Genomic DNA, 22,051 nt, shown 5'->3' with positions numbered 1-22,051 from the left:
AAAACAAGCCGAACTTCAAAGCCAGGCTGGGCTGCTCAGGGCCTTGTCTTGTCAAGTTTTGAAAATCTCCAGGCATGAAGCTCCTTGACCTCTCTAGGCAGCCTGTGCCAGTGCTCACCACCCTTCTGGTGAAAAACGTCATCCTTAAGCCCAACTGGACGTTCTCCAGGTGCGCCTTGCTACTGCCGCCTCTTGGCATTGCGCTCCCCATCTGTCACAAGAGCCTGGCTCTGCCTTCTCAGTAACCATCCGCCATGCCAGGGCATGGCAGGGACTGGTAGGCCTGGGGGCTTCCCATGTGGGCTGGCATGGCAGGGTCTCACCAGCCAGGGCCCGTCCCACCACCCCCAGTGAAGGAGGAGGGCAGGCTGGGGGCAGCCGGGGGCAGCCCCCCGTCATCCACTGCGTGCTGAGGCCTGTCTGAGGTCAAGCTGGGAACGTGAAGCAGGGTCAGGCCCCGTGAGGGTAACCAGGGTCAGATACAGCCCCGTGATCGCTGAGTGAGTCCATAGTGATGAGGCCAGCTGAGGCCAGGCTGGGAAGTCAGCCCGCCGGTGGTCAGGGTCCAGGCCAGCGGGGCCCATGGCCAGGCACAGGCAGGGCTGTGGCGGATCTGGGGACCGGCCCTGCTGCGCCATCGCTGGGGCAGGAACCGACGGCCCCGGGGGGCTGAAATGGGGTCCTGGGCCATGGGCAGGGTTGGGGGAGCCCTGGGGCAGGCAGGGACAGGCAGGGCTGGCGGTGCCCTCGCGGCGCTGGCACTTTGGGCATTTCAAAACTACCATTAGATTCCTCTCTTAACTTCAGGAATGCATTATCTAGTTTAAAGTAAAATAAAAAAAAAATCCACCTTTGTGTTACAAACAACAGTTTTCTATTATCAAAAATTATCAAAATTAAAATTAAACAATGACCTTGTACTGCTTGTGCTGTTTAATTTTTGCTTCTCCTTCAGCTTAACTAAAAATATGCTTCCCAATGACGAAAAAAAAATCTAATTTTCAAATTATCAAGCACAAGCCTGAATTGCTAACACTACTGTAAAATGTTTACATAATAAAGACTTCAAAAATGCTTCAGTTCTATTTTTAAATCATTAAACAATTTGCCTTTTTTTAAAGATACCCTGTGCCTCTGCCAAATTTGACTTGCTAACTCATTCAGCCTGCATCTCCGCAGGAAAGGACACGGGGTCATATCAGATCGCAAACCCAGCATGAGTTAATGGTGTTGCCCTATTGCAAAAAAAAGCAAACATTGTGCTGAGAAGTATAAAGGGAATTGCCATTGGTAAAACATGTGAAGTAAAGCTCGTAGTTGATCCAGGGCTGGCGAGGTCTTGGCTGGAGTACTGTGACCCATAGTGAGCACCCAACAGTTACCATCAGTTGGTAATAGATTGACTACAGATCTTGATGGGGTAAATCAGGCGTGAAATACAAGTACCACCCTAAAAAAGTAGTTAATGATGTGATGCTTTCATGAGAATGTAGGAGTTCCCTTTCTCTTTTCCCAAACCAGTAGCCCTGAAGGTAACCTCTCCCCAGTGCCACAGCAGGACTGCAGAATATGGAGACCCCAGACCTCACAGTGTTTCAAACAATGGTTCGAGAGGGTCCAAATCCTCTCATCAGTGCCAGCCTGACACAGGGACATTTCCATTCTTAAATATTTAAACTGAGTCAGTCATCTTAATTAACTCCTTCAGCAACAAGGAAACTTTCTTTCCTGTACTTATCTCTCCTTACTGTTGGCTTGCCAAAGCAGCTTGTGAAGTCTGATTTACTGGAGCTTTTTAACACTAGGTTGAGATATGAAGGTAGACTAGATGACCAATGTTCCTTCTAGTCTTTTTTTCTAGGACTACTTCAAGTAGAGCTTTTCATATATCTATAGTACATCTGGGGAGATTTGGGAGACACAAGAAGTTACCAGTAAGTTTCAAATTAATTCAAATTAGAGTATGGGGGGGTGGCAGGAAACCGTAAGTATAGGTACTTACAAAAAATCTTGTGTAGGAGTCTTGAAAGTGTACCATATGGAAACAGAATTAGGTGCCTGCCAGAAGGGAAAAGCCACTGTATTTTCTGTCAGAAACACCGTAACAACATGGTGCTCACTCGTCATTTATTTGAATGTGGGCTAACATTTGCAAAAATACCTGTATCACATAACGTATCCTTAACAAAATGATTGCCACTTACAAAGGCTTTATTTATATTCTTGTAACCATAGCTTTATTGTGCAATCCAATCTTCTTTTGGAATAACCACTTTGACTGCAGATGTAAGTGCTGAATGTTATTCCTTTGACCCATTTTGAACTGGTTTTGCGGTTCAACTATTATGAGGTCCTGGATATGGTCACTTAAGAGTCACTCTACAATTCATCTTCCTCAAAGATGTATCACCTTGCAAAGGTGATACAACTGCACGGCAAAATTCGCAGGTTATAAACACCAGCAAGAAAAGCAATCACTAGCAGCAGACTCGGACAAATAAATCCTTACTAATCCCATCTAATGCTAAAATGTTCCAGGCCTCAAGACTTCTACAGGTGACAAGAGACACCACTTTTTCTTGTTTCCTTGGTTTTTCTTTTGAGCTGAAAAGGTCTGTCGCCATTCTTACAACTCAGGGACACATTTATCTTAACCAACAGTTATGATTTTGTTTTTATTAGTGCTTGAAAATAACAAACAGAAATAAATTCTATTTTTAGGAAGACAAGGAGGAGTAAATGTGTACTTAAAACAGAGTAGTAAACTGTTTCTGAAGTCTGATTACATTAAAAAAAAAAATCTATCTCCAAATGGACTTCACCTGAATTAACTGTTTCATTATATACCTTTTATTACCGGGGCGAGGTCAGTCAGGACAAGTCCTTAGCAGGGGTCAGACCTCAGAACAGGTACTCATAGTGGTTGCAGTGACTTTTGGCATAAATCAAAGAGGGTTTTTTTATAGACAGCATTGCAACACCAAGATAAAAATTACATCAATACACACTGCTCTCTCTTGGACAAAAATATCACATTTAGGTTAACATTCCATCAGAATAGTCTCAGGGCACCCACAAAGAAAGGAAAAAGGATGTTTCTACGCCGTTTTTTATTTTTATCGTGACTAAGAAAGACCTGAAATGCCACCCTGCTACCTATTGAAGGTAAAATTCAGGACTTGTGTAGGTCAGCTATCTGGACAAATCCAAGGAAGGCTGAATAATTAGTCACAAAGACTCCAGTTTCAAAGCTTGTTGAAAAATTTTTATTAATGCTGCTTTCCATAATTCCTTCTGAGATGGTGAAGTGAGGGAGAGGTTTATTTACTGAATTTGCTGCTGCTTGCTAATCAAGTTTCCAGAAATACAGACTTAGAACCCTTCCAACTTTCCTTTGTTAATTAACATCAAATGAACTGTTTGGAGCTACTTAACAGGAAATTGAGGAAAAACCAGATTCTGTGGGAGCCTTTTTTTTATAAAATATGAGGTAGTAGAACGGATACAAGGCCTACAGATTAAATGTGAAGAGATAAGTTTAAAAGAGCTATAAAATTTTGATCTGTTTGGTGCCGCTTGACAACAGGCAGCAAAACCCTCTATCCTTGAGTATTTTTGTAGCCGCACATTTAAAGCTCTGTAATTTCTCTAGCAGGGTTACAGTATCCGCATGAAAATTATTTCTGCTTACATACAGGAATTTAGAGGAATAAAGCCACAGTTGTATAGTACACAATGGATTGTACGCGAACATATTGCAAACGACTGTCAGGGATAGTGGTACAAATCAGCTGAACACCTGCTCCGCCCTAATACTCTCCATCCCGACCAGGCGTAACCCCAAACAGCACAGCTGAAACCAGCACACCACTTTCCCCCCCCCCCCAGCCTAAAGCTAATTACATCAAACACGTCCTGGTCCTGACTGCACGAAGCTATGCAGCCCATCCCCTTCGGGAAAGGTTGGATTTCACAGTCACTTAACAGCAGAAAGGAAGTGAAACTTGACTGTCATTAGAGCGCACAGGCCCCGCTTCTGCGTGTGGCCGAGCCCAGGGATTCGGCTTGGGCGCAGGGTCCCACCCAAGCGCCTGTGCCCGGGCTCGCGGGTCCATGAGCTGTATCACGTGACGCTGGTAAGCCCTAAGCGGTTGTGCTCCCCGCAGTGGGTAACACCGGGTCCTGTACATAACCCGACGTGATGAGGGAGCGCCGCTGGTGCCATTTCCCCTCAGCAGGTGATAAGGGACCAGCCCGTTTCTAACGGGCACGGTGCGATCTGGAGGGGCTCTCTGAAGCGGTAAAAGGGGGAACAGTCTAAAGCCCTCGCAAACGTCGCCCCGGGGCGAGGTTGCAGCGGCCGGGCCGAGCCGCAGCACACCGCCGGGGACTCCCGGGCGCGGGCCCGCTCGCCCCCCGCGCTTCCCCTTTTCGCACCTGGGCGCCCGCCCGCCTCGCTGGGGGTGCGCGGAGCTGCCGGTGACTCAGCGACGGCGGCGGCGCCCCGGTGACCCCCCTCCCGGCGGCGGCGCCTTGCCGCGGCTCTGCCCCCTCCCTCCCGGCAGGATCATCCCACCCCGCCGGGCGGTCACCTCAGCAGGAGGAGCCGCCGCCGCCGCTTTGCCTCCGCTCCCGCAGCGACCTGACGGCAGTGAGCCTCGCCTCGCCATGCAAGCAGGGAAAGCAGCCGAGAGCCGGGACGCTGGCCGGCCCCTGCAGGTCACCATGAAGAGGGGCTACGACGTGCTCCGCGACCCCCACCTCAACAAGGTAGGGGCGGGCGGGGCAGGTGCGCCGCGGCGGCCCGGGTCGCTGGACGCCGAGGGCGGGAGCCGCCTCCCTCGCCCCGGCCCCTCGCTCGCCCGCGGGGGACGGAGGAACCTGCCGCGGCTGGGCGCTGCCTGCGGAGCCGGAGCCGGGCCCGAGGCGGCGGGGGGCGCCGGGCGGCCTCTCGCCGCCGCCACCTGTCGCGGCGCAGCGCCTGGGGAGCGCCCGGCTACCCCCTCGCGCAGCGGCCGCCGGGCCGGGGACGCCGGTGGGGCGGCGGGCGCGGGGCAACGGTACTTCCTGCGGGCCGGGCGGCGCTTCCTCTTCCTTCGGGGCGGCGGGGGGCCCCGCGGGCGGCACTGAGCGCCGTGCCGGCCCCCGCCCCGCCAGCCTCGGCGCCGGGGCGCGGAGCCCGCCGTGGGCAGCGGCGCCATCCCAGAGAATGTATCTTCCAGAGGAGAGAAGCTGCAGCAGCCTGGGGAGGATGCTGCTGAAAGTTACGCCGCTCTGATGCGAGTTCCCGCTGCTGTGTCTGTGTTTTCCCGGTACCCTCCTTTTCCAGCCCTCTTTCCCACGAGTGCCCCACCTTGCTTCCTAAGGGCAAGCCTGGCAGGTGGAAAAGGCATTTTATCACTATTATTCCACTTGCAGCTGTAAAATTTAACTCGTCGTCGTCCCCCCACCCCGCTCCACATCAGCGAATGCAGTCAGCTTTTAAGAGATGCCGTAGCACAGCAAAACCTTTTTATCACCTAATTTGCTTAAGAATGGTAATTCAGCTTGATAAAACTTTCTAAACATGCTAAATCTGGCAAAAAAAAAAAAAGTTAAGTAGGTGTTTCCACAGCTCTGATAAAGATGCAAAGTTCAGATAGTAAAATACTTTATTGGCGTGACAGGCCCTGGATTTGCTGCCAACATGAAAAACAGGTAAAGTCAAAGGTAGATGATAAGTTCTTAGCCCCAGCTTTGTTCTTGCATATTACTTTTAACGGTTAGCTCTCATGCTCTGACTTGTACCTCTGCGTTAGAATGCGTATACAGTCATTTTACTTACTGCTGAGTTGTATAAATTGACAGAAACTATGTCTCTAGTTTTACTGGATAGGTTGACTCATCATTAAAAACTCCATATATTAGCTGGATGAATAGTACTTTTATTAGTCTTGGTGCTTGACTACAAAGTTGCCTCAGAGGCTGTCTTATGTCTCTGTGTGTGTGTGTGTAGGCCTGAGAAGGTCTCCTGAGGTCAGGTGAAAGGAAAATGAACCAAAATGTAAAACTCCCAAGAAGAAACCAATGAGAGGCTGTTTTGCTTGGGATTGCTTTTAAGCAGCTGCAGTATTCACGGAAAAAGTCTGATTCAGAATAACCAGGAAAGCCAACCAAACAAAAAATAGGACTTATTCTAAAACGTGTTGTATAAAGAGCACTCAGAGACAAAGCAGGCTCATTGCTACCTTTTTCCCCTCAAACATCATACATCTTGCCTCTGAACAGCATACCTGGAGGTGAGGTGCTAAAGAGGAAGGGTCTTGCTTGATTTCCTGGCTTATTTTTTACTCTTCCCTTCCTCCTCAGCTGTGGTATAGCACATCTGTACTACATAGCGGAGAAGCAGGAAAAAGCAGCAGTTCATTACCAGACACATCTACCCAGCTAATGCAGGGTTTGGTGTTAGAAAAGGTCAGCTGAAATCTCGGGTCTTTATGCCTGTGAGGAGAGTCTGGTCCTGATCTGGTGAAGAATGGGTAAGCCAGTTTCCTGACTGAGGCAGGTGATTTTTGGTGGGTGTGGATATATTACACCCTACTATATATGTACACACACCCTAATATATATATATTTTATTGCCAAATATATATATGTATATGGGCAATAAAATCAATTATGTTGAGGTCTGCCAACATAGTTGCCAGTTTGATAGCTTGTGGCCTGCTTGCATGCATGGGAGCTGGTACTCGGCACTGGTGAGGCTGCACCTCAAATACTGTGTTCAGTTTTGGGCCCCTCACTACAAGAAGGACGTTGAAGTGCTGGAGCGTGTCCAGAGAAGGGCAATGAAGCTGGTGAAGGGTCTGGAGAACAAGTCTTCTGAGGAGCGGCTGAGGGAACTGGAACTGTTTAGCCTGGAGAAAAGGAGGCTGAGGGGAGACCTCATTGCTCTCTACAACTACATGAAAGGAGGTGGTAGTGAGGTGGGTGTCGGTCTCTTCTCCCAAGTAAGAAGCGATAGGACGAGAGGAAATGGCCTCAAGTTGCGCCAGGGGAGGTTTAGATTGGACGTGAGGAAAAATGTCTTTACTGAAAGAGTGGTTAAACATTGGAAGAGGCTGCCCAGGGAAGTGGTTGAGTCACCATCCCTGGAGGTATTTAAAAGACGTGTAGATGAGGCGCTTAGGGCCATGGTTTAGTGGGCATGGTGGTGTTGGGTCGACGGTTGGACTCGATGATCTTAGAGGTCTTTTCCAACCTTAATGATTCTATGGTACTCCCAGTTCACTTTCTATTGCCAAGGCTGTTAAACAAGCATCAGATTGCAGATAATTCAATTTGAAGTAGATAAAATACCTCCTTTAATGATTCTAAAGTACAGGGATTGTTTGCAGCTCTGCAAAGTGCCAGAACTTTCTGCTGTCTCCTGGACCCTGTCTAAGAGCTGCAATTCCTCGGTATCAGCACTTTCTTTTGGATATGGTGCCAGTTTTAATAGTCCTATTTGCATATACTTGGCAAAAGTAGACTGTAAATACTGAGTAGTGGTATCTAGCAGTGACTTGCAGAAAAATATGACAAATGATGTTTTCGGGGTCTCTTAAGCCAAGACAGCTGGCCTGTCAAGCAGGTGAAGCTGAAGTATGCTGCAATACGTGGAAGCTTGGGGCTTGCATCCTCAAATAATGCATTCCTCTTCTCAGACAAATTGAAAGGAAAATTTCACAGGAACCATTTATACTTGGACGTCTTTAAAAATAGATACAAGAAGAAAGCAGGAGCTAGATTTTTTTTTTTTTAAATACCTATCTCCATTTAGTGCCCCACTCATCCAACAATAAAGCTGGATTTCTGCACAGTCAGTGCATACATCACAACCTTGATGGCTGGCGAGAGGTGAGAGAAAGGGCTGAGGGAATGCCAGGGTAAACACCTACTTCTACCTGGATGGCAAAATTGCCAGAACATGCTAAGCACTGGAGTGTGGTGAAGCCCTAGGCAATGTCGTTCTTAAATCTTTTGTTTTACTTTGTAAGTAACTCAAACAAACATGTACAACCTTCACTGCGGAAAAACTTAATAAAAATGTGGTGGTTTTGTGTTTCTTTTTTTTTTTTCCATGCTGGAACATTTTGCCTACATATGAAACGGTTGCTGCTTTTACAAGGTCACTGAGCGGTTTGCCCCATCTCAGCAGCAGTGATGCATCAAAAATCATGAGAAACAGCGTATCGTAACACACTGAGTTTAATTACTTGAGGACACATGTCCAAGTTTATGGACAATAATCACGATTCAGTTTATTGTCTGAGATTTTAGGTCCATAGTGTTTAAAAGTGTCTTTGAAACCTTTTTGGTAATTGTGGTGGTTTTTCTTTTTTTCCCCTCAGGCAACTAAACACATTGTAAATAGCAATTACAAGGAAAACAAACACAGTTTCTCTTCTTTTCAGTGAAAAAGATTGCATTAGAAACCTTAGGCTGGGAGTTGTATGCTCTTTAAGCTGATGAGTTACAGAAGTGTGAAAGTAATTTTTTCTACTATAAATCTCATTTATGCTTTATTCAGTTTGCGAATTTAAAGCACACAAATAATTTAACACTAAACTTTCATCTCATCTTTAGGTTTTTTACCTTTTAATATTGTTTAAACAAATCATAGTTTCCTATAAGCTGCTTATTTTCAGAATCTTGATGTGAAGATATGCAAACACGTATTTCAGTACCAAACTTTTCCAATAGCCTGTATTAGTTGCCAAGTCCAAACACTTCTCTGATTGAGAAACTTTGCCATTGGAGGAGTGCTTTGCTTCCAGGCTGCTTTTGTATTCTTGCAGAGTGATTCAGTGAGCAGGAAATAAGTGATTCTATTAAATCTAAGTGCTGGAGGGCTCTCTCCCCTCCCCAGCTGCTTAATTTTAATCCCTCTCCCCTGACTGACTGCTGTCATCATTGCTGAGTGTAGTGCGCTTGTAAACTGTTGGTCACTCTTTCTTCTTTCCCTTTATTCAAGTTGCACTAAAGCACTGGAGAATTTCAGAACAGACTGTCTGATGGGGCTGCTGAATATCCGAGAGCTCCCAACCTCAATCCCACCTGCAATGGCATTGATGTTTTAGCCTTACCATCTCCTGTATGTGATGCCCCTGGATCTTAGTAGGTTCTCAACTAAGCAGTGACATTAGTTGTTGGCTGTCAGTCCATTGACTCACTGTGGGATTTACTGTACAAGAACCATACTGGAACAGACCAAAGGTCCATTTATCCCAATGTCTTATTTCTGACAGTGGCCAAACTGGATCCCTCAGGAGGAGTAAAAGAGCAAACGACGCCTCTATGATACTTTCTTAGAATGCTCAATTCCAGGCTGAGGGAATGAGCAGGTTATTAGGGGGTTATTAAGATATGAATGCTTGTCTGTCTTATCAGATTACACATGCTATGTATACTAATTTACTAAAAAACAATTGTAAACTTTTTTTTCCCCCCTAATTCATGTGAAATCGTTATCTGAGCTAGAGAGAAGCATGGACTTCCCATTTTGCTCCTACGTTTCAGACAGTGGGAGGAGAATGCTCATGAAATACTTGCTCCGTATACAGCTAGTTGCTTCACTAAAATCAAATTTGATTTTGAGAAAGTATAATCCTGTGGTTGGTGTCGGTGACATACAAAAAAGGTCTTATAACTTTGGCATTTGTTGGTGACCCTCTAATAGGCCTCGGAAAATCTAGACCTCAGTAAAAAATCAGAAGCATTCCAGTGAGATTTTCTCTATCTGATGGGTAAAAGAGAAGAAACATTTAAGAAGCTCCTCTAAATAAATCTATTCCTTTATCAAATACCAAGCAGTAGAAGTCTTTTTTTCCTTCCATTGGTAATGTTCATATTTTCACATCTTAAACTTGTGTGGACTTTGGCTGGGTCCTCTGGAGTGGCCAGTGCTCACTGAGTGTTGCTTTTGCCTTAGCTGTAGATAGATATTCTGGGAAGAAAACGGATGAAGCTGAGGATGGAGGAGGAAAACACTCCTTAAAATGGCATATTGGAAGTATCTATATTAATTTGTAAAATAGGTTTTCTGGAGGTTACTTGATATTGGAAGGGATGATTTCATATTAATTGGAAGTAGGTATGATAGTGTCTTTTAGACTGGAAGATGGTCAGCTCCATGTGAAAGTAAAGGTGTAATTTGGGGAAATTTTGTGGGGGTATAGTTGCTGATCACTCTCACTGTCTTCTACCTTCTTTTTTTCCTATAAACTTTTTGCCCTTTACAACTTTGTAGTTTTTAACAGTAATATTTCCAGGTTCTTATCCCCATTGGATCACCTAGCAGAACAGTTCTGATCTTGATAGGGATAAGCACATGCTATTTTTCTGGTCTTTGACAAGAGTAAATGGTGTAGTGGTTGTGCTAGCTCAAAAAGCAAATCAATCTGGTCTTTGTCTGAAACCTTTTAGAGTGAACTTGTATCAAGTTTGCCTGTGTGTTTGGCGAGCGTTGCATTTTTGATCTATTACAGGGGTCTCTGACACTGGAGTTGCCGTTCTGTGGAACGGCAACCTAAAATAGGAGGTTCTTCAAGTGTGAGGTTGGTTCATACCAGAGCTGTTTGCTCTTTAACAATCAGGACCGTAAGTTGCAGACTGGTAGAACTGCAGCTACCTTGTACGCTTGGGTTTTGGGCAAGGGCGTGAGCTCAGCGGTGGCTCACTGGTGGGTACCATAGGGCTGGGTGAGGAGGTTCTCACACTGCCAGTGTGTTCTCCCTTCTTGAAATCACCTTCTTGAGGTGGGAGGGAGGAGCTCTGATGCAGGATGTTTTTTGTATGAGTGTTTTTATTTACAGTATGTGTGAAGGGGCTTTAAAAATTAATTCTGTGCTTTTTTTCCACCTTTCTTACTTCAAGGCAGGTTTGTCCTGCATACTATTAATAAGGAAAAAGTCTTGGGAAAAGCACAAAGTATTTCAATCAGATTATTTTACCACCGTCTTCTATTTTATGTATACAGCTTGCAGCGTTCATTGCCTCCTACTACTTTGTTCCTGACCTAGTAGGTAAGTTGCTGCGGTTGGTGTTATATTCTTTTCTTCCTGTTGGCTTCCAGTTCTTTGCTTGCAGTTATGAAAAAGAGTGCTGAGACAGCGAGTTGGGAACAAAGTTCTGTGACTTGAATTAAAAGCAAATAAAATGAAGGAGAAGTTATGTAGTAAGCTATATAGCAGTAATAGCAAGTGAATAGTGGTATGAGTTGTTGCAAGAAGCTGAAACCTAAAATTGTTTTTCTGTGAAGCTGTTTCAGGCATTAAAAACACTTTTCAGTTGTGTAATTTTCTTGTGAACTTCAGTAATTGAACACAAACAAAGTTGACCTGTTTTCTTCAGACTGAGGAATCCTACGCCCACTGGTTATAAATGCTACTTGAAAAGAAACATTAATCCTGACACAGAGCACCCTGCAAACAGGATTTGTGTATTTAGAATGGGTTAAATGTGCTTTTCTACGCTAGGTTTTATAAAGATGCTGGCCACAGAACTTGGGTGTTGTTTTTTTAATCTTATTGATGGATGCTGACAATAAGTAGGATAAGAGCTCGCTGAGAAATTGTACTTCTGTCTAGGTAAAATAAACTGCAGAGAATATTTGTGTTTTCCACAGAAAGCATATCTCAGAGTACAGAAGTTCTTATTTTGCATTCTTTGCTTTATATACCCAGTTCTGCTGAATCAGTCTCTTGCATCGAGCTGTCTCTGAAAAAGGAAGAAGTTGTGGCCGTAGCAGGTCCAAGCTTCTCTCCCCCAGCCCTGCTTCCCTCTCTGAGGGGAGGAGGAAGTGAAATGTGTGTGACAGCAATGTTTCTTATTAACCCGTAACCCCAAGTTAAAATGTGCCATCTTTGCTTTGGCATGCCTTTCCCTTTCCTTCCTTGCCTGCGCAGGTGAGCCGTGCGTTCGGTGCATGACTTGCTCGTGGCTGCTGTAGCCCAGGCCTGCAGGGGTTGATGCAGGGTTTCACACCGAAGGTCTCATTGTTCCAGGCTCTGATGGCTAAGTGGCCCACTGCTGTTGTGCTAAATACGTTACTGATGGAGGTCTGAAATAGAGTATTAATACCCTTCAATTAGGTCCTTCAATTAGGTTTTTCCAGTTTATGTTAGAGAATTTTACGGTGGAGCAGCTGTTTCGAAGAGGTGTCAAAAGCACCATTTGCTGGAGGACGTGATTCTGAGATTTCAGCTGCAGTAGCAAGTGGTTTGTGCTCCCTGCAAATCTGAAGAGCTCTTGTAAGGTGTCCTTTGTGCATCCCTGGCCAAAGCAAATGTACGGTGGTTGCCTGAGAGCTCTGTGGCCCATTGTGGCTGGAAGAGTAGCATGGAAAGGGGGGAAAGGAATAGAACTAAGAACATTGTTGGGTTTGTGCCTGTGTAATGAGATGCACAAGGTAGTCTGTTCGCTCCCATATACCTGAAACAAAGAAAGAAGAAATTGTCTTCTGTGAGCATTAATAGGAGTGGGACATTTAACATGTGCTGAAACCTCTTGTGGTTTTTTGTTTTTTTTTTTTCCCCCCCTTAGTGATAATGTTGGACAGGGCGGGATGCTTTAAAAAAACAGAAGAGCAGACCAATTCCATTCGCTGTGCACAGGTGCAGTGTCAGGAAGGACCTGCTACCTGTTAAGTGCCAGCTGGGGAGTAATGGAGGTCCATTCATCTTTATGCATTCATTGTCTTCATTCAGCACTGAGTTAAGCCTGTCCCACTGCGACAAGTACCTGTGGACTTCTGACCCAGAGATGCACGTACATGCCTATCAACAAGGCTTTAGTGCATGGAACTGAATTTGAAGAATTGTGTGTATTTTTTTTTGCGTGGTTGCTGTGATATCACAGTAGCACTGAGATGTTTCAAGCATCAATTAATTAGACAGGAAATGGGTATAAATTAAGAATCCCTTGGATTTAATGAATAGTGCTATATTTGACCATGCTCATATACACACATGATCTTCTGTTAAAAAGATGGTGATTTGTGAACTTACTTTTAAAAGACTTTTCCAGTGAAGTTACCGAGGCCATCGTTGAAGCAAGGCTCAGTCCTACAGCTTCTGAGCATAAGGGATTGTCTGTCTTCAGCAGGAGGTTTTGTGAGATCCAAAGCTATCATATAACTAGGAAAAGTGCCAGTTTTGGGAACACACCCTGTGACCATCCACAGAGTTAGCTTCTGTAGAAGTGGGCGCAGAGGCTACGTCTCTACTAGCACAAACCAGACGTCGTAACACCTGGTGCAGTGTGCCTGCGCTGGCTGGTGAGGTGCCATGTCGCCGGGGCTCTGGACGATGCTTCCAGGCCTCTTCATCTTCTCTGAATTTTTCTGACTCTCTCCTTTGCCATGATTAAAAACAATAATACATTTTGACAATAGTAGGCCATTAGTTAAGCTTTGTTGGAATGTCCTTCTCTTTCATGGAGGGGCTTCCTCTTTATTCTGTGCCAGGGCAGTGCAGGCCAGGCCCATGACTGGGAATAGTTTTACAGTAATTATCTCCATTGTTTGGTTTAACACAACATCAAGGAGCTAAATCTGTTATAGGAAAAAGGCAATAAAATGTTGTAGGATTACCAATTTGTAATATACGGTAGCCAAAGTTTTGTACAGCAAAGCTGCAGACAAACTTGAAACAGTAGCCGTGTGGCTGCAAAACTGGGATAGGTGGGACTTGGAATAAACTCCCTAATGGACAGGTAGAAGTAGCAAGACTATGCATTAACTTGTCAGAGACCAGGCAAAGGCTTCAGTGCTTCCAGTGTTTTACCTGACATAGGAATTTAAATCTTTAAATAATGATGCTGATGGTTTCTAGTCAGAGGCAGAGGATGAATTTGGCTTGACACTATGTCGTGGTTTAATCTCAGTCGGCAACTGAGCACCACGCAGCCGCTCGCTCACTCCCCCCCGGTGGGATGGGGGAGAGAATCGGAAGGGTAAAAGTGAGAAAAACTCGTGGGTTGAGATAAAGACAGTTTAATAGGTAAAGCAAAAGCTGCGCACACAAGCAAAGCAAAACAAGGAATTCGTTCACTACTTCCCATGGGCAGGCAGGTGTTCAGCCATCTCCAGGAAAGCAGGGCTCCATCACGCCCTTGGGAAGACAAACGCCATCACTCCGAACGTCCCCCCCTTCCTTCTTCTTCCCCCAGCTTTATATACTGAGCGTGACGTTACATGGTATGGAATATCCCTTTGGCCAGTTTGGGTCAGCTGTCCTGGCTGTGCCCCCTCCCAGCTTCTTGTGCACCTCCCGCCTTCTCAGTTGGTAGAGCATGGGAAGCTGAAAAGTCCTTGACTAGTGTAAACACTACCTATCAACAACTAAAACATCGGTGTGTTATCAACATTGTTCTCACCCTAAATCCAAAACACAGCACTGTACCAGCTACTAGGAAGGAAATTAACTCTATCCCTGCCGAAACCAGGACACACTAGAATATTCTGCCTTAGCATTCATGGAGAAAGGTATCGTGCACAGTCAGCAGCACTGCTTCCTAGCAGGGCTTGCAGACATGAGAAATCTACCTTACCCAATCAGTATATTAAGACGTGATACTTATTGTGGGTGTCCTATTCTCAATAGCTATGAATTGACTTGTGGTTCTGAAATTGCAACTGTGCAAGCTCTCTGTGGAACGTGCTGTATGTCTGTTCATCTTCAAAAAAAATCAAAGTCATGGATGAAGTCAAGCAAGGTAGGGGAAACCATCTGATAGTTGCTTTAAGAGAGTGTTGAAATATAGTTGAATTGTTTTTGTTAATATTCACCCTATGTAGCCCGCATAAATTGAACTTCTGTGTCAGTCACTCTTTTCTGTACCTTCCCCTTTCTCCCCCTCGATAGCAATTTTATAAGTAGCATTATATCTTTAATTGAGAAGTAAATGATTGCTGTCAAGCATATTGAAACTCCATGAATTTACATTTTAGAAATATTTCAGTTTTTTATTTCTAGAGCCAATAGTAGAATAACGATACGCTTTCAGAGAACTAAGAAAATTGCTGTATAGTTATAACGTGTTGGGTTATCATTTTGACTAATTTTCATGATTTCAGGACATGTAGCAAGGTAGTAGGAAATTTAAAACTGCCTCAAAGGATTGTCAGTATGATGCACACTACAGACACCTACAGGAGCCAGGACTGCCATGATACACAGCCATGGGGAATCGAGGTTGGACCATAATCACAAATAAGCTCATGGCTTTTATAAGGATGATAAATTTGTGTAGGGTGATGTTAGAGAAAAGACTAAGGACCCGATTCTGATACTGGTTTTAGAAGTGTAAGCTCAGAGTAAATTAATGGTAGAGGGGTGCAAGAGGAGAAGCTGTTGCAAAACTGGCATGAAATTAGCACTGGTGCATTAATCCTTTGAAAAAAACAATCCCCTTTGTCACTTGGAGAGTATGAGCACCTTTAACCTCCACAGACTTCTAAAACTTGATTCCTAGCAGCCCATTTAGAAGGAAATGTTGACATATTCGTTCAGTGTGCAAGATAAATGTCTTTGGCTAGTCCGACCTTTCTGAGACTAGTCTGATTTTATCTAAAATGATGAATATTATAGTATCTCATTTTTTTATTAATTAAGATGACTTTAAATAGTCCAAATCTTTGGGTGATTTCAGAGAAAACAAAATGCTGTGGAGAAAGCTAAATGTGTTTCTGTTAAAAACAGATCTCTAAAGTAATTTTGTATGAGAATTATTTTATGCATATTCCTTAGTATAGATTTTTTTTTTTAGGAGTTAATTAAAAAAAACCCTGAATTGCATGCATAAGAAAACAAGTGTTGGTCTTATCAAAGCTTAAACTTTGCTAATGTAATTTGTTGCATAATTCAGGAAGCAAAAATCCTGGCTTAGAAGAAGGAGGTCACAGGGCACCCTGGAGGCAGTTCTTGCAGGCACTGTGTACTTTCTGTTGAAATCAGTGTCTGCTTAATGTTGGTTTGATTTCGCTCGAATCTCTTCAAGTCCTGTATGCTATTTTTTTTGGAGGGGTTGGACAGGAGCAGTGCACCTGAAGCAGAGGAAGCCTGTTTGTGTTAGTTGGTAGGTAGATGCCTTTTGAAGGTATTGATGATGCTCCTGCATCTTTGCTTCTTACACCCACACTTCTCCACTCTGTCTTTGCTTAAGATCTGAAGAGAATACTATCTAGTTAATAAACTTAGGTTAAAGATGTGAGGTGTTAAAATGTAGTACTTCACCAGCTGATGGCTGATTAAGTGTATGGTTCTAAAACTCTTAAAAAGGACTTTTCAAGATTTTGTAGGACCTTTTTGCCATTGTTAAACGTGTTAAAATTACAACTGAGTTTCTTTAAAGTAGAAGAGTAATTTAATAGCTGAAAAAACTTTTTAAGATTCTTTCAAGTACAGAATATTGAACCCTAATGCTGACTTGTTCAGCAGTTTTAGTCCATGATGAATATATGGAATAAAATCCGTGTTGGATTTCAAGATACTGACCATTGAAAGGTAAGTTTATCTGCTGCTATTTATAGGCAAATGGAAGTTATTATGAAAATACATTTCAAACTCTTGATTTTGTGCTGTAGCAGTAATTCCTTAAAGTCCATAGGTTTACATAGCTTTGGTTTTGCCCAGGCGTAAGCCATTGTTAAAAGTCACGTCCTAGGAGGAAGTGCTGGGGGAGGAATGAATAGCCTTCTGCCAGGGGATTGGGATTCAGGCTCTTGCACCTTCTGCAGGAGTGAGATCTTGCAGCAGTTTGTTCCTCCCTCTGCCCGGGCTTTTCAGTCTTCCTCAGATCATAACGTTTTAGGTGACTGCTTGACATCTTCATTCCCAAGGTTTCTCTGAAATTCTTACCTTGCTCTTGTCCGGAGCCCAAGCGGGACAGTTGTCCTTCTGATTCCAACACAACTCCGTCTTGGGATGTTTCAGGTCACCTCTATCCCAGGAGCGTTCTGAAGCTCAGTGACGCCCCCTTTCCACCTTCCTCTCACTGGAGTCCTTGTTTTTTCAGGTTGCTGCTGAGTGTAGGTGTCATTTTACAGACTTCATCTAAAGCTTTCAGGCCTGGTGAAGGACAGCTGGTTCCCTGCTATGCTTCAAAGCTTTTCCTCTGCACAGGGTATTCACTGAAGTTCTTTGAAAAAATTTACTGAGTTTGTGTGTAATAAGCATCTATTCATGAAGTCAATGAACTTTGGTGTATTATTTCTATGCATAGGTTATGTGTAACAACAAGCTTGAGGTAATATAATTTTTAACAGAGTTCTAGACATGAAGACATCTGCTGTTTGTCTTTTAAGGCATACAAAATTACGTCTTTAAGGCATACAATTTTTGTAGTCTTAGGAGAGCATGAAAGCAGTGTGGTTTATCTTTTTTTGTGTTGGTTGCTTTTTGTTAAGACAAGATTTCATGCCAAATTCTCTAAGGATGAGGCTTACCAATTGCATTGCTTTCTCTAAGCAAAGGCTGGATAAAGCCTTCCTCTTGCTCGTGTGATAGGAGATTTGGCATGGCTGTCTATTTATTAGGTCAGTCAAGGGTCAGGTAAAGAAATAAGGAATGGTCCTTAAAATAGCTTGATAATTCTGATTTTTTTTTTTTTTTTACTTTGTATACAGCATACAAATTCTTACATTTAGAACACTGCAGTGGTTGAACTAAACAGATCGATTGTAGGTGAGAATAAATAAATAAATGTAGTTGAGTCTGTATAAACAGGTATCAGAAAAGGTGTCTTACTCACTGTACTGCTTTTTTTCTGCATCGAAGGTGGCTTTCACCACATGCCCTCAGCAGCTGCTTGAAAGTAACACTTTATCTAAGCTCAGGAAAAGTAGAACATCTCACTTTGCATCTTACCTGGGGAAACATAACCGGTCCGGCTCTGTCTCGTAGCCCCTGGCCTTGCATTTGCCAGAAGAGCAAAAGTGTTCCAGGTCAGGAGTCTGCGTGAAACTGGAGCCTCTGCTCTGCTGCCAGGCTGTTTGAGCTACCGAGCTCTCATGCTTCTTGGAGTACATGGATAAACTCAAAGCAGAAAATAAAAAGCGAGCGCTTCCTTCTGAGGTGTAATTCTTAGGGGGAAAAAAAATAAATCTGTAGGCTAAAGAAACACACCCTTCAAACTAACGTTATTTCCTAAACTACTTCTGTGTAGTTTATGGCAAGAAATAACTTTCTTCTGGTTCTGTAGTTACCGAGTCCTCTAACTTTATTCTGCAGTAAGGATGTAGTGGGTAAAACACAGGTAAGAAAAACAGATGAATATAGGAAAGTACAGTTTAGTTGTCATAATGTTCCACTAGCAATTTAAACAGGGTGTGTAACAGACACCCTTTCTGGTTTGCTTTGAGGTACACTTCACAAATCTTTAAACGTATGACTGAAGCTTTCTTTGTCTTGCTTCAGAACTATGTAATGAGTATGAGTACGCACATTTTTTCCCCCTTTAATTAGTGAGCTCTACTTCAGCAAGAGAGACAAAATATTGTAGTATATTGGGCACTGGACTGGAAACTAGGTCATGCACTTGTGATTATTAAATCTTAGTCATTTAGTTTTCTCATCGGAAAAGGCAAGCAGTGTTTGAGAAATTTTGAGGATGAAAACTAGTATAAAGTACTTGGTCTTATATAATTAGTCTTTTTAGATAATGTTTTGCTATTTTGTATTTGTACTGCTATAATCTAGTTTCTATTTACAATTTTCTTTCCCTGGTGGGGGGAATCATCTTCTATTTTTTGCAGTAATCAGTCAGCAGGCTGCTATTTCTTTTGAAGTCACATCCAAGTAGACCCATGTCTAATCTACATCGTCCTGACATGTTTTGTCCATGTCCTTCTACCTTCTGCCGTATTGCAATTACAAGTAGAGGGGGTATTGGTGCACGTGCAGTCTCCTGCATGTACAGTTTCCTAGATCCATGAAAATCCATTAGGCAGGAGTGCAAATCATGGTCAGTGCTGAATGCTGGGGGGATAAGGAAGATCTAAATAGGCAGGAAGAAATCATCCATCTGTGTAGCTATACCTGCTCCTGGCTTCAAGCCATGCTGTGCTACCTGCAGATTAGTTCCAATTAGATGAGGTGGTAGCTGACCGTTGGCTGCCTCCTCTAAGCCTCTTGGTCCTGGACAGCATTGGTAAGAGTTGCATCCATTCCAGCTGAGTGGGGAGAAGAGGTGAGAAAGTGTTCAGTATTTATCAGCTGAATGCCTGAGGAAGCTCAGGTCAATAGTTCCTGCAAGAAAAGGTATTTCAACCTTCAGCTAACTGCTACTCGGTAGTTTTTAACTCAGTGAAACTTCATTTCTTCAAGAAGATAGAATTCATGTCTGCAGGACTTAAATTCATGTGATGATGTGAATGAAGGCTGACTTTCTAAGGGTATATTTAGCTATCTGAAGACTTTGCTAGCTATTGGATAGGCAAAGGTGATACAAATTTGAAATAAACTCTTTTCCCACACTTAGGATTCTGATGTTGATTCCCTAGAGAATGTCCTGCACAGAAAATGTCTAAAGGCTGAATAAAACTCCTGCCGTACCTTGTGTAGTGGAGCTGACTGTTGCCCTCAAAGATACCTTTTTAAAATTTTTCTTTTCTTTTCTAAAATATGCTAAAAACAATGGACATGTATGTCCTCTAAACAGAAGGAGCTGCATACATTTTCTTTACATATGCATATTTATTAAATTCTTAGAAATTACGCTTTTGTAGTGTAAATACCCAGCAAAATAAGATTTTCTTTGAAAGATAACTCGATGAAGGTTTAACAATTAGCAAAATGAATCTATTTTCATGTCAAACTATTGAATTATATCTTAATCCTCCCATATTTTGTAATAATTTGTTATTTCAAAAGAGATTCCTGTTTTCTAGTATGGAATTTCATCAGTGACCAGAAAGCCTACATGATGAACTAGTATCTGTGAACCTAATCCTGAAAATACTTAATTATATAAGTAGCTGGAGAAAAGTAATGCTTGTCTGGCTGTGCTCCAAATTGCCAGCAGTGCAACTGTCAAAGTGTACAATGATAAGCATTTTTTGGCCCTGAAAATACTTACACTCATCTATTTACTTAAATACATAGAAATAATGTTTCAGATACTATGAGGAAATGTGGCACAAGCATAAAAGCCCCATTTATTTTGTACTTGCTTCTTTCTTACACTTCATTACTTTACGTAGGCGAAGCTGCTATGTGGAGAGCAGAGCAATAATGCAGTAGTTAGACATACAGCTGTAGAAAACTGAAGCTGGATCTGTTATGGTGAATCTGCTCTGCCTTCTGTGAATCTGTTATCCACAGCAAATCGCATTAATAGTAACAATAACAAAAGAACCCCTCATTAATCTCATTTTGGTGCTGTGGGTGTTGGAATCCAAGTACTAGCACTGTGAGAAACCCAGCTTGGGTTGAAGGTGGTATGACTCGAACAGGAATTTTCCCTACCTGTCCTGTCCTTTCTTCACTTGACAATGTATGTTGTTGTAGGCAAATGAATTTCTGTTTGCAACACCAAGTACATGTTTGCAGGAGCAGAACCTGTTCAGGCTAGAAACTCTTCTTTTGAGTCATGGTGTGAAGGGAGCCTGAGCCTCTCTAGATCATATATGCTGCTATTCCACTGTCTGCCTTGAAATGAGTAGTTAAAGGAAAATGCAAGTTAATGATTGAGTGGTTTTGTCAGATGCAGCATATGGGACTGAAGTATTTGAAGTAATCACAACAGCATGTCCTGGGTTTTAAAAGAATACCTTCTAAACAAAATTACTCCCCCTCCTGTAGTTTTCCATGCTAAGGAACTTGCAAAGAGAGTATTTTTATAAGCCTTTTCTGTGACTTAATCTAACTGATTTACTCTGTGGTCTGACATTTTAGCTGTCTTGTCAGTTTTGTTGAAGCATGTTAGTTTAATTTTGGGGAACAATTTTTTTTGTGTATGTTTATTAAACTGCAATTGGCCTATCTCAACAAGCCTTTCTAATACTTTGGCTGAGATTCAGCTGGCTTACGCAGATGTGTGAAACCAACGTGAGTGTGTATTCATTTTTTTCCTCTGCCTGACTCAGAGTAACATCATCAACGATGATAATATGAACCAATTGAAATGAAAGTACCTGGCATTCCTCACCATGAAGTTATTTATTTCCAGTGTCTGGTGCTAAAAACTGCGATGCTTCTTGAAATGATCCTTTTTTACTAAAACTATGAAGATCACTGTCTGAATGCTACTTAGTAGAAGGAGCTTATAATATCATCACGGGGAATGTGAGTGAAATATTATTATAAAACCATAAGGTAATTTCTGTCGGAAGGGACCTCAGGAGGTCTCTAGTCCAACCTCCTGCTCAAAGCAGGGTCAGATACAGAGTGAGAACTGGTTGCTCAGGGCCGTATCCTGTCAGATCTTGAAAACCTCTAAGGATGGAGACTGTACAGCTTCTCTGGGCAACCTGTGTATGTGTTTGACTGGGCTCACGGGGAAATTTTTTTTCCTTATATCCAGTCTGAGCTTCTCTTGTTTCGTCTTATGCCTGTTGTCTCTTGCCCTCCTGCCGTGTACTGCGGTGGAGAGCCTGGCTCTGTCTTCTTGATAGCCTCATCATAGGTGCTGGAAGGCTGCTATTAGGTCCCTGCAGCGCCTTCCCTTCTCCAGGCTGAACAAGCTCAGTTTCCTAATAGGGGATATGCTTTAGCCCCTGATGGCCCTTTACTGAACTTGCTCCAGTTTATTGGTGTCTTTCTTGTATTGGGGACCCGAAGTTGGACTCTATCGTAGATGCAGTCTCGTGAATGCCAAGTAAAGTGATACGATAATTTCCCTCAATCTATGCTCCTGTTAGTATGCTATGCTCTTGCTAATATAGCCCAGGATACTGTTGGTTGCCTTTGTTGCCTGTGCACACTGGTGGCCTCTGCTCAGCTTGCCATCCATCAGGTCCTTTTCAACAGACTGACCTCAGCCAGTCAGTCTGTCGCCATCCTGGATCGTTGCAGCCTGTATTGTTTCCTTT

The 22,051-nt window shown here is 43.3% G+C and overlaps 1 protein-coding gene across 2 annotated transcripts in view; it reads left to right on the top strand.

Moving 5' to 3' along the window:
* Nucleotides 1-4,563: 4,563 nt before the first annotated feature.
* Nucleotides 4,564-22,051, top strand: part of ME1 (malic enzyme 1) — a 205,750-nt gene continuing 188,262 nt past the window's right edge. The window contains exon 1 of one of the 2 annotated variants that reach the window (XM_076333150.1): nucleotides 4,564-4,770. In XM_076333150.1, the coding sequence (XP_076189265.1) occupies nucleotides 4,669-4,770 (102 nt within the window). In that variant the 5' untranslated portion in view covers nucleotides 4,564-4,668. Of the gene's footprint in view, nucleotides 4,771-14,706; nucleotides 14,737-22,051 lie in introns of those variants that run through there. The other variant, XM_076333149.1, reaches the window with a different exon arrangement.

The sequence above is a fragment of the Aptenodytes patagonicus genome, chromosome 3, assembly GCF_965638725.1.
Source record: "Aptenodytes patagonicus chromosome 3, bAptPat1.pri.cur, whole genome shotgun sequence".
Classification (NCBI taxonomy): Eukaryota; Metazoa; Chordata; class Aves; order Sphenisciformes; family Spheniscidae; genus Aptenodytes; species Aptenodytes patagonicus.
The sequence above is the reverse complement of the archived record's forward strand: the minus strand, read 5'-3'. Positions and strand labels throughout refer to the sequence as shown.